Below are 12,979 nucleotides of genomic sequence, written 5' to 3'. Positions count from 1 at the left end.
AAAAATTCATGAAAAGTGCATTTTGCAAAAAAAGTTTTCACACTTTGGGAGATGGAAAGGTTGGGGTATCAATAAAAGGCAAATGTGACTAAGAGCAACAGAAACAGATTAGGTGAATAAATAATGATGTACAGTCATAATGTACTGCCACTGCATAGGCAACTGCAAACTCTCTTCGTTGTCTCTGACGGCTTTTAACAGCTAATGTATGCACACTGGACTGTTACCAGAACTTTTCCAAGAGCACAGGGCTGTCACACTAGTTGTTCAAAATTCTCTATTTCCACTGTCCAGCGTGCTCTCCATTATTAAACATCCATTCTTTTCCTTTGTTTGAGGTCTGACCAGTGCTACAATTATGTCCTCTTTGGTCAATTTTCTCAAAATTCAGTTAAACCCTGCACTACAACTGGATGGAAACTCAACTATTGTGACATTGTTTCCACATTGTCATTTGATATATTGGAAAAATATTGATCATTGCCACTTTAAATAACACCTGATTTACTTTCTTTTTTTTAAGAGATTACTTTCAAGTGAGCCTCACCTCTACACTGCTTAATCTAACTTCTTAACAAAGAATAAAAGAGGCTGACCAAATCCTGTCTAAACCCTCCAGCCACAACAGATCCACACTGACACTGCTCACCATGGATATTATGCTTGAGTCACCAGCTAATTCTAATTAGCATAAAATGTATACATTGAAGTTTATTTTCAATCTCGCTAGAAACAACATAAAGCAGGTAGACAACAATTTGCTCCTAATAGAAATTCAGTGGCAAGTTTTTCTCAGTACAGTGTGAAGATGAATGCCACATGAACGCACTTTCTAGAAGACACCATATAATCATGTTCAATCTTTGCTCATGATTTCATTGTGACGTTCTTAGAACTCTTGTGTCATGTTTCAACAAACTTCAGTAGTTTTCTCATCGACCCAGAGGAGACCGATTCGTTTACAAAGTTTAGCCCCAAGGTGAGATAATAATTGCTTCTCAGTCAACCCTTTGAAACAAATGCTTTCAAGTACAACTATTAGACTCTGAACCTCTTTTCTGTACCAAGCTGGCATAGAATCAATAAATGGCATTCATGCACAAACATGTTAACATACTGGCTTTTAAATGTAACTGAGTTGTTTGAGATTTCCTAATGAAATCCTGAAATCACTATAGTAATGTCTGATGCATAAATATTTTAATAATATACTATGAACACACAACATCAAATCTAAGGCAATTTAAGACCATCAGGAATAGTTCAGTTCAGTTAGTAATCAGTTAGTAATCAGTTAGTTAGCACACAGGACAATTTAACAACAGGAGTGGTCAAAATGAAAGCAGCAGAGGCCAAAATATCCTAACTGTTAGTCTCTAGTATGGGTGAAGTGCCAAATAAGTGGGACACCACATTTCCTTTATATCCCACAATGAAACTGAATAGCTGCTTTCATTAGACCATCCCTGTCTGATAAATGCCCACTTCTTTCAAACTCCACACTTGTGGCCTTCTAAGAAAATTCTGTCAAACTTTTTCAAACTTTGGAAACCTCCCTCTGGAGCCTTTAAGAGACATCATACAACTGCTGACACTAGCTCTATAGGCTGGGTGGTATGTGCCAAATTTGATGATATGCTCACTTTTTTTTATACAAGTATGAATCTTGGTACACTTGTGCAGTTTGGGACCCCTAACATTTTCAGAAATGGAGCCATTGCAAAAATGCCTTGTGTTGGCCATGGCGGCCATTTTACTTTGCACCATAACGGAATGATGTGTTTTTCATTATATCTCCTGAACCAAATACGGTAGCATGGAAAAGGGGGGGTGTCTAGCCCCATGTTTTAATGGTCAAGGATTACACTCATACCATAAACAACATCATAAACCCTTCAGGTAAATAGTTATGGGTGAATTCAGTGATGCAAAAAATGTATAAAATGCCCACCATGGCCACCACAAGGCATTCTTGCGATGGCTTTGTTTCTGAAAATGTTTAGGGCCCCAAACTGTACAAGTGTACCAAGTGTTTCACCTGGACTAATAGTTCACATCTTGAAGAGTATTCTGAACTTCGTGTGTAAAATTGGTAGAGGGTCCCTTTATAGCAATGAGAACTTACAATAGTTTCACAATAATCAGTTTTAAGTATTAATGTACAAAGGGACATGTTCATGTGTATCCTCATGACTGATGAGCCTATGATTTTAAAAGCTATATTTTGCATTACTTCTACACTTTTTGAATGGCTTCAGCTGACAACCTGAACCCATTTCACACTGCACTTAGCACCTAGGCTAGGGGAGCTGTTAGCACGGGGCTAAGAAAGCATTTTACACTGGCACAATTCTAACACATTTCAAGTGGGCTGACCCCAACTTTACAATATGGCTTGCTGGCCCTGATCCGCAGCAGGATTAGCTTTGACTTTGTGTGGTTATCATCTGAAAATCTACTAAACAAGGGGCTAAAAGTTGCCAGTGTGAAATGGAGCTGATAGAATTGGCGTCACATTTTTGTTGTCCAATCACACAACTTCTTTGTCAATGCACCTGCACGTGTTTGTTTTATGTTTACGTTGTAACCATGGTACTTACTACTAACCAAAACTGGAGGTACCTAGCAAGCTGGCTAAATTACAACAACGACAACAACAACAACAACAACAACTATGTGTCAGGAAAAGACTTGCTTAAAGGTAAAACAACAGACATCTTTTTTTAGTCTTTCCTTTCTCTGCTGTTCTCTCTTTTTTAGATGTTTGAGCACTGCTCTCACATAAAACCCTGCTAATGGCGACATTTTAACATTGCTGCTTGCTGTTAAAGAGTAGTCACGTCATTTTAAAATGTAAACATCAACGGATATCTAACCCAGGTCTAGTAGAGGTGCAATGTGAATCATTAGCCTTGGGCATGGGTTAACTTTGGATTAACAATGTGTGTGTTCATTCTTAGCTCAGGGCTATCATTAGCCATAGGCTAAGAATAGCCCTGGGCTAAGTATATGCAGTGTGAAAAGCCCTCTAGTCATACAGAAGTAATTCCTCAGTCTGAGGTTTTGCTGGGATGATACATTGTGAGAGACTGACCTCCTCCACTGGACAGGCAGAGTGTGCAACTTCAGAGTTTTGTATAGAACCACTCTTCTCCCACTTGTCCGCCATGTGGTTGACCTCCTCCAGCTTTTGCTCACAGCTCTTCTGTGTGTTTAGCAGCGTCACTTCATAGAACTCCTGGATATCTGTGGAAATAAAGACAGTACATGACTCAGGTGCTGGTTAACTTCTCCTCACACAACACAGTCAACTCTGTCTCATCAATAAAAGAAACACATTTGATGTGGATACCAATTTAACCTGAATCAGGGCCGCAGCAATTATACAACACATACAATGGATGGAAAGGATGAAACAGATTCCATCGAATAATAATGGTCAGGTTCTGTGTGTAGACTCACATATCATAACAAAATGTGCAGTTTCTTACACAAATGTTTGATATTAATGCAAAAAATGTAAAAATAAATAAACTGCTATTCCAAAGAAAAGAATAAAGAAAAAAATGTTATTTTTGGAAGTAATGTTACAACTGGTGATGCTCCAGCGACCTCCTGTTCACATAGTTGATAGTTTTATTTATTTGAGATTTTTTTTTTTTTTTAATGGGACAAAATGTATTAATAAACAATTACTTGTAAATACATGAGATTATAGCCAGGCAGCTAATTTCCATCTCCAGTCCAATGGCAGGTTGATGTTAAACACATAAAAGGGAACAATGCCAACAATAAGGAAATAAGATAAATAAAACAGAGTAAGACAAGCAAAACAACATACACAGAAACATAGTAGACCAAGAGTTGAGAGACCATAGGAATTTTTAGATATCAAGTTATAAAGTGCTTGAGTGCTTTCACACCCAATGTATGAGTTTTAGTTGTGACGGTGCAACAAATGTTTCATAGCAAACTATTCAGACAGATTTTTAATCACCACAATATTCCTGTAACATTAATGGTCACTAGCAACTGATCACTAGTGTTAAATAAGTTAGTAGTTACTCAGAATTTAGGAAGGACTTATTACACAAACTTAGAAATTGATTTATGAATGGCTGGTGCAAAACATTTCTGACTTTTACGCAGAATTCTGCCAGCTATAAGCATTATCACACACTATATATATATAGCCCACTGCTGACTCCAATATATCTCCTGCGTCAACTTCAATTTCAAAAAAAATTGTCTGCATTGTCTCAATTCTCAGTTGATAAAACCCACCCTCGTCTCACATGGTGTGCACATCATCATTTTACTACTGTACCCCAATCACTTCAAAGCCTTAAATGGACCCTCCATCAACTATTGTATTCTTGTATTCCTATGGCTATATTTTCCTTGTATTCATCCTGTTTTTAAGGGGTGAGGGAACAGTTCTTTTTCCAAGACTTGGGTTGAATACTCAACTTTAGAGCTAAGTGGTGGGCAATTTTAGGCTAGACATCTACCTCAAAAGCCAAGCTCTGAATATGTCCCTTCAGCTGTAATCGCGCTTGTATAAATATATACTCACAATATTTTTCCATCACTTTGCAGACCTCTCCTTATCATTTCCTTGTTGCTCTACTAGTAAAAAACAAAGCACTAAATTCTGAATGACAAAATGTTACACACATAGCTAACATACATACGATGGAATGTTCTCTGTGTGTATTTCCAGTCCAGCAAAGGTTTTGTGACCTTTACTGAAATCAGTTTGAATTAAGTCCAACATTTACTATAGCCATTTCTCTATTTACATGCATAAACAGCCACAGCATTGAGAAAGCCTTACACCAATACAGGTTGTTGTGCTGCACTGAATTACAGGTAATTAGTTACATTCACAGTCAGTGAGTACTACTTAATCATGACTGTTAGTGGTGGAAAGTGTTCTTGTCAGACCAAAGCCTGGTGCTTCACTGTTAAAAGACAAGTTACAGTGTGCAATACCTTGTTTGCAATCACGTGACTATTATCACACGCAAAATCTAGGTGGAGGGTGTGAAGTGAAAAATCCATATTCTGTGTGAATGGGATATAGAGGAAAGTGACAATATAAAAGGGCTGTATGAACCTGCACGCAGCAGGTATTGTCGGAAAATTAAAAACTCACATTGGGTGTGATCCACCCAAAAGAAGAGAAGTGATTTTTTCCACAACTTGACCCATTTGCCCAGTGTGGACACGAATACTGTTACAAATTACCTTGACCTCCAGACCTCCTAACGTTGATAACATTACACAGCGAGCCAATAAAAGCGCACAACAGTCTAAAACTAAAACTATTTTGATGTGGTTGGGTCCAGGTTAAGAACATCAGTCGTAGCTAAAAATGTAGAGAAGTTGTCACAGCACATTGTAACTGCATCTAACTCGAGGCATATTTAACACTTTAATGTTCACGTTTGAAATTTGTGTATGACGTCATATGCAAAGAAGCTATTGTGAAAAAAAATCCATTACATGTTGTTGGATTATTTGGCACGTAACAGTTTCGGATGGTCATGTTCCAACTGTCAGTCAGAGTCAGTCAGACCCCAGATGTCAAAAACAAGTGTTCACGTTAAACAGTTATTTCTCACTGTTTAATGTGAAAATAAGCATTGAATCTCCAATGTAAATCTCAGCTTTACATTGGGTAAATCAAATCTGTGAAGGCACCCTGACCTCCAGAAAAACCTACAAATATGACCAACAGTTATGCCAATCTATAAGTGCCCCTGAAACTGCAGCCAATAAATTTGCTGAATGACAACTGTATTGGATGAGGAGGATGGCTGTGAGTTACCTCTGCCTTGCATGACTTGTATTGCATTGCAGTTTTACAGACTATTTATAGTGATATTTGTTGACATTATATAATGTAATTATTAGGTTATTTCAGGTAGATATTAATGTATTACAGTATGTTTACACAGAACAAACTGAAAATCAGCAATGTTAATAAGAAAACAATTTAAAGTCTGTAAATGTCTGCAGAAAAATGCCTCAAAAGCCCTATCATGTGCTCTATGCAGTTTCAGAATGACATTCTTACTGTGTGATGATCATGATTTGCTCTTACTGTGGTCATACATAAGTGTACATACACACACACATCAACACGAACACCATGACAACAAGCTTTCCTGCCTGAAGCTTCACAGTAGATCAACACGTCCAGGTATGACAGTATGTCATTAAAAAAAAGGAGCAAAAGCAGCATGTGCAACAATGCAGCAATCTGCATGCATCTTTTCCCAATTTTTGCAACATCATTGCAGAAGCTAAACAGACTGAAAGTTAACATTTTTCATTCAGCCAGGACTAGTGATTGTACTCGTGCAAACATTTCCTCACGGTTTGCTTTGACTGAATGTCAGCGTGAGTCGATGCTGTATCGGCCTCACTGCAGTAGAATCTGGAGAAATGGACTCAGCATCTGGTGCGTCATTACTACCACAAAGAATCTGCATTGTATGACTCAACTGAGCTCTTTGTTCGGTATTCAATTCAAGTGCTATTGTTTTCCAAATGTATACACATTTTTTGAATGGATAGCCATGTTTTACCACCGAACCAGACCTGTAACAAGTGATCATTTACATTTAAATAGATCTTCATAAAAACCAACTATCAGCGTGCACCACAAGCTACAGGGTCATGTTTATGTCCCAATCGTACACAAGTTAATTCATGCATTCTGTTTATAGAAACAGCAAATAAATTAAATTACATCAATAATAAATATTGATGTAGTTTCTGTAAAACAAACAAACAAAAAAGCAGTCACAGTTCTATCTTTTTGTAATTCAAATGAAAACAGGCTATTATGGATGTAAATGAATACAGCAAAATTTATGCAAATCCCCAAAAGCTCTTGAACGGTTGGTGTATAGCGGGGGGTGTATATGTGTAAGACTCAACATGGTGCAAAATCAGTTTTTCTTAGTTGTCACTCATTTGATTATTGTGACAGAACAAAGTTATGCAGTGGAATCATACATACACTTTGCTGTACAGCACTTGACACAAATGCTTTCCAATTTAGGTCAAGGAAATAGGTTCTGACTTTTGTTTCATTAAAAGGAATTAAAATAAAAATGACTTAAGTAAGGAAAAGATCAAACCAGACGTCCACCAGCAGCGCTCACCTCTACGTCCATTTGACGAGCACTGACAGTTGGTCTAAAATACGGCCCTCGCTACATAGCATTACACCCCAAAACCATCAAAACTGTCAACTGTGATCAACATTCTTAAAGGGAGGGGGGAGAAATGAGAGCAGTTTTAGTCTCAGATTTACAGATGCAGAAAGTTGTCAAGAGTAACTCACAGTGCAGTAAAACCTCCCTGCTTTCTCCGGTCATGTTGCAGCATGCTATCCTGTGAAACAGTGTGCTGTGGGAGGACCAGATGCCTGGTGGCAAGCAAACAGCGAGCCTAATCCTCAGACATAGAGGCTGCCTGTTCCCTTCAATGCAGACAATGACCTTACACCCCGCGTAGCTGATTTCTAATTCAGCTCTCCTCTGGGTAATGTGCTTAACACAGCCAGCAGTCCTTTCCAACTCTCCCTTAATGAACAAAACTCCACTTCTCCACCGTAAAGTGGTCCAACAACTTCACAACCTCGCATCCAATTCTCCAAACTCTTCCCTCTGATATCTGCATAGCCTGCTTCTCACACTAGTGTAGTGTTTTCTTCACGCTTCGTGCAAGTTTAGTGTCAGGCATTAAAGACATAAAGATAGTGACTACCAGCTCTGGAAAACTCCATTCACTCTTTGTGCCGCTGAGCTGCTTTAAAGAAGGCAGCTGGCACAGTATTTAAGGCACATAGCTTGCGTGTAAAAGGCATCATGAGCCCTGCAGAGGAAATCTTGCAGTATGTCTAATACAATGTGTCCTTGCTGGGAATCTCCACTGACGAGGAGGATTCCATTCCCAAGCCTCTGTGAAGTAGTAAACCGCCCCACACTGCCAAACAGTTTATTGTAAAGACAGTGTGTAAGTGCAACTAAACATCAAACATTTAGAGCCAACCCCTTGGTGCAAGTACAAAAATTCCTTAAGTACAGCTCCCTAACATACACAGTTAGTGTATGTTACGCACATTCACATTGTAGTCAACGGGACATAGCTCTACTACAAATTATTTACAGCAGTCAAATATTTCAGCAATTCATCTGTGGATTTTTTTTTTTAAAGTAAGTGACTTCTCTTTTTGTTTTTAAAATGTCAAAAAAGTGAAAAGCACCTACCATAAGTTCCCAGAGCCTGAGCTGATTTAATCAAATAACTTGTTTTGTCCATTAAGACCAGCAGTCTTAATCCCAAATATATTATTTTTTTAAATGATGTAAAGCAGAGAAAAACTCACAAACGCTAAAAGCTGTGAGGCTTGAACCTGCAAATAACTGGAATGTTTCCTCCATGAAAGACTTCAACTTTGACTCAATTATTAAAATTGTTGAAGATACATTTTTTCAGCTATTGACTGATCAAATAATCAAATATTTTGCCACTAGCCATTAACAGTTACAGCAATATCAGCCTAATTCTTAACATGACTCCAAATAAAACAGTATTGAATTTTTCTGTGCATCCTGATACAATATTAGTTTCGTACTGTGTCAGAAAACAGTAGTTATAGTTCTTTAGTTTAATATCTAACAAGTAGTAACCAGATTTCTACTGTAAATAAAGAGGAAATCAAGGTAGGAACTGAAAATGGAGTCTCATCATGTTGTGGGTGACTAAAACTTAAACAATTTAATAAGAAGAAAATTTAATGAATAGCAATTCATTTGATTTAACACAAAATTGCACTATTTTTAATCAACAGTATGCCCATAAATGACACCAAAATGTAGGAGCATAGTTTTTGTTTTGTCTGTTTGTCTTGTTTTGTTTTTTTCAGTTCAATTGGCTAAGGGGCCATGAAAAAATGCTTACGGTGGTACTAAGGATACCCGATTTTTATAAATTGCATCCGCATTTTGGATTATTCCTCCATGATATTCCACGTTTTACACTTATTTTCCATATTCCATACTTTTTTTTTCATATGTTATCAATATTCGAGATTCCGTCCATATTTTCCGTCCGCAACATTGCTGTTCTCCTTCTATTGACATAGTCTTTCATTACAAACAACATCAGAGCATACAACATGCACTGACCATTAGGTTTAGCCAACAGGTATCTAGTGAATTCAACTATTTTACTGTTCACATGATAATTTTTCAACTTACACATGCGCAGTGTCAAGCTTTGTCAGTTACAGACTGGCATGCAAAGCCAAACTTTTGGTTTATGGCTCAAGCCTTCACTAATGCTATGGTCGGATTCTATCAGTTTTTGTGCAGCATGTAAAATGTGAGTCAAGAAACAAAAAAAGAAAGTTATATAACAGGATAACATGTGCTTGGTAAAATTTTCAATCATGTAATTATACTTCCACACTGGAAGTATCTGTTCAGGCTTGGCATTAACTGTTAATCCATAGGCTTTATCGAAAAATACAATAACAAAATCCCATCTGGTGAGTATTTTTGGCAGAAGGGCCACATGTATTGTGACAACATGAGTTCTGCTCTTCAGCACAGACATGCAATACTGCAGAGTGTGTTGCACTATAAACTGTTTGTTAATCAAATGGTAGCCCTACAATATGATTAAATATTCTGCTGAAAATCTGAGTGAAAATGAGTTCATAAAATTAATATTTATGATTTTCTTTTTAGATTACAGCCTATTTAGAACACAATCAGGCTAACAAGAAGGCCAAGGAGCACAAAAACAGTGGCTGCATTGGGATATAGTATGGTTTTCATGCTAAGATGGATATCAAGTTGGAGTCTAAGATGAAAAATTAGAGAGCTATCACAAAAAAAGAAAAACAGGCCAAAATAGCCCAACAGGCCCTATGCCATAATGTTATATAAAAGGAGGTTGTGCATGCAATGGGAGGAGGTCCAGATGAAAATAAATTTTGCTTGAGAGGTCTATTAAAAAATTAGAAAGCTATTGACAAAAAATTTAAAAGCTCCCTTGGTCCATTAGCATGCACTTACTTGAGCTCTTCAGTTTCCTGTCTGCTGTGAAACTGTGCACAGTGCAGGGCTTCAATATTGGATCATGAAGTAAAAATAACATCTGTGCACCATCAGACTAACTGTCTCCTGCACTGCACAACTAATCTGCTGAAACCGGGTGAAAAGTTATTTAGGACAAGTGTGCTAAATGTCTGGGTTCTAAATAAGTTCACCTCAATGGGGGATTTTTGTTTGTTTGTTTTTTTTAAAGCTTTTCTGTTTCCATTTTGGCAAGCTTGCATCATAAAAAAGTCCTGCTGCTTTGGCAACTAGCAGTTCCTGTTCATGCTGTAAAGGCAACAACACCTAGATCACTGTCACTGAAGTTGACAGTGATCTTCTCACTAAGTTTAAGGAGTGCCCTTTTTAATGATTTCTAAATGGATATACGGACGTCTGTCCCTGGTGGACATTGGACATCCTGACAGTATGTATGATGTCTGTGTGTTAACATATGACAGTTATGACTGAGAAGAAATGGTGTTACATTTGTGGTAAACTGTCAATTATTGCTGTAAAAAATGGGATGTGCTTTGTATCTGTTGTGAGCACATCATCTGTGTTTATCCAGATAAGGCATTCATATTTAGGTGCATCCCTAACATGAACAACTGAAAACCTTTAGTAGGTATGTACAATTAGGTTATAAATGCATACAAATGTCACACAAAATAAGGAATGGGATTTTAGAGCTGCAAATACAAAACATGTAAGAATACTTTACAGAAAAATATACAATGTACATGTAACTTATGACATCCGTAATATCCCTATAATAAAGCCAGCATGTACGTCTGTGACTCTTCCTGCCGTCTATTTACTTATTAAATTACTGCCACTGTTTGGCTACTCAGTCCCCACAGTCTTAAAGCAACAGAAAGCCTTTTTAAAAATGCGCATACAAGAGTTTGTATGATAACTAACAAATTAGCACCCATGAATGGCGTGGTCATTTTACATACTTGTCATTAATTTACATACTTAACATAGTGTTTCATAGATTAGGTTTGGGAAACTGAAGTTACATTAGTTTAGGAGACGAAACATGGTTTGCTGTTGTCACAATATGTACTTAACATTGTTACATACTTAACGTTAAGTCCCATAGGTTAGGTTTAAGTAAGTAAAGTTATGTAGGTTAGGTTTAAGAAAGTAAAATTACGTAAGTTTATTAAAACTTGGTTTGGTGTTGTCATGTTACGGACTTAACGTTAAGTTACGTACTTAATGTTAAGTTACGTAGGTTAGGTTTAGGCAAGTACAGTTATGTGTTTTAGGTTAGGAAACTAAAGTTACGTAGGTAAGGGTTAGCAAAAGACACATGGTGATAACATACCTTAAAATAACTCCAAGTTCGCTTGGTTTTACACAGGACACGAACACCGGTCTCCTGGGGGAAAGTTCTGTGTTTGCTTAAACTTTCCACCACTCCAACCTGCCCCTTTATTGCTCTTTATACCACTCCTTTTTTTGACTACCGTCACTGTATTGGTCAAGCAGTCCTTTCCGATTATGTGGGTTACATAAGAATTACTAGCTCTGGACAAAGGGGGTTATGTAAGAATTCTAGTTTGTTACTTTTCGTAGGTATTCATAAGGGTGCATGAGAACAGCCTACTATAGAAGTAGATTGTGTTTGTTAGTTGCAAACAATTTAGCAGAGTGGGTAAAAACAACTTGTTTTGCTTTTTGTATGTGGGAAAACGAAACATGATTTTCTCATACTACCTCCGTATCACTGTTTCTATTGTTAAATTGGTGGAAGTATTCAAATCTTATATCTGAGATAGTAAAACCGCACACTGTGAAAGTAATTAAAACTTATTACATTATATCATATTATATTATATTACACTACATTACATTACATTATATTATATTACACTACATTACATTACATTACATTATATTATATTACACTACATTACATTATATTTTATTATGTTTTTATATTACATGAGGGAAATATATCTAGCCGGTTCTTCTCTTGACTGCTGCTCACCTCACAGCAAAGATGTTCATAACTGAAGCAAACTTGAAATTTCTTCTCCTTGAGCCACTGTCACTCCTCTCTGTTCTCCTCCATGCTGCTTTTGTTTGTTGATTTCCCCTTCCCCCAGCTCACAGGTGTACCTCATCTACCTCCTCTCACTCCCCACCTTCCTCTCCTTTCAGGGTTGTAAAGGACTGTTCTGCCATTTATCTTTCCTTTTCCCCTTTCTGCTACAACTTAACCCTTTCTTTTAACTAAACTGTTTGCCCCTTTGTATATACATATATACATATTTATTAACAGTCTTGCTAAGTGTATACATTTCACCATGGCACACTCCTGTTATATCCCTAGCTTCCATGCTACTACTTATTTACTGTAAAACTTCAGTTAGTAGCCTGGGCTATTATTTGCTTAAATCACTGAAATCAACACGTCTAGATTTGGGACAGGCGTCTTTATTGGACAGACCTTTAATTCCTTTCACGCAAAAGCTCAGCAAAGATCGGGAAATACAATAAAATTGTTTGTTTACACCAGTATGAATATTACTGAATATAACAATTCTGATCACTCCCTTGATCTAGCTCCAACAGACAGTACATCAGAGAGAGAGAGAGAGTTATGGCACTTGGGGCATTTGTGTTTTACGGCAACACCACTTTATCCTGTTAAAACAATACTCATAACTTGAATTATTTTTTTATCAAAAAAAAAATTCTTGATTCTTTTGATTGTTGGACCCTTACAGACTGAAGGCACATGGAAAACTTACAGGATAATCAGGAAATGGACAGATAATTTGAGGTAGCCAACAACCCAAATAATTTCTATAAAAACATGAACAGCTTGGCAACCAGAC

At 37.2% G+C, this 12,979-nt stretch overlaps 1 protein-coding gene across 1 annotated transcript in view; it reads right to left on the bottom strand.

Annotated features, from left to right (window-relative positions):
• Positions 1 to 12,979, bottom strand: part of dlg2 (discs, large homolog 2 (Drosophila)) — a 251,340-nt gene that overhangs the window by 205,074 nt on the left and 33,287 nt on the right. The window contains exon 3 of the mRNA XM_050040448.1: positions 3,095 to 3,246. Coding sequence (XP_049896405.1) covers positions 3,095 to 3,246 — 152 coding nt within the window. The remainder of the gene's footprint in view (positions 1 to 3,094; positions 3,247 to 12,979) is intronic.

The sequence above is a fragment of the Epinephelus moara genome, chromosome 3, assembly GCF_006386435.1.
Source record: "Epinephelus moara isolate mb chromosome 3, YSFRI_EMoa_1.0, whole genome shotgun sequence".
Classification (NCBI taxonomy): domain Eukaryota; kingdom Metazoa; phylum Chordata; class Actinopteri; order Perciformes; family Serranidae; genus Epinephelus; species Epinephelus moara.
The sequence above is the reverse complement of the archived record's forward strand: the minus strand, read 5'-3'. Positions and strand labels throughout refer to the sequence as shown.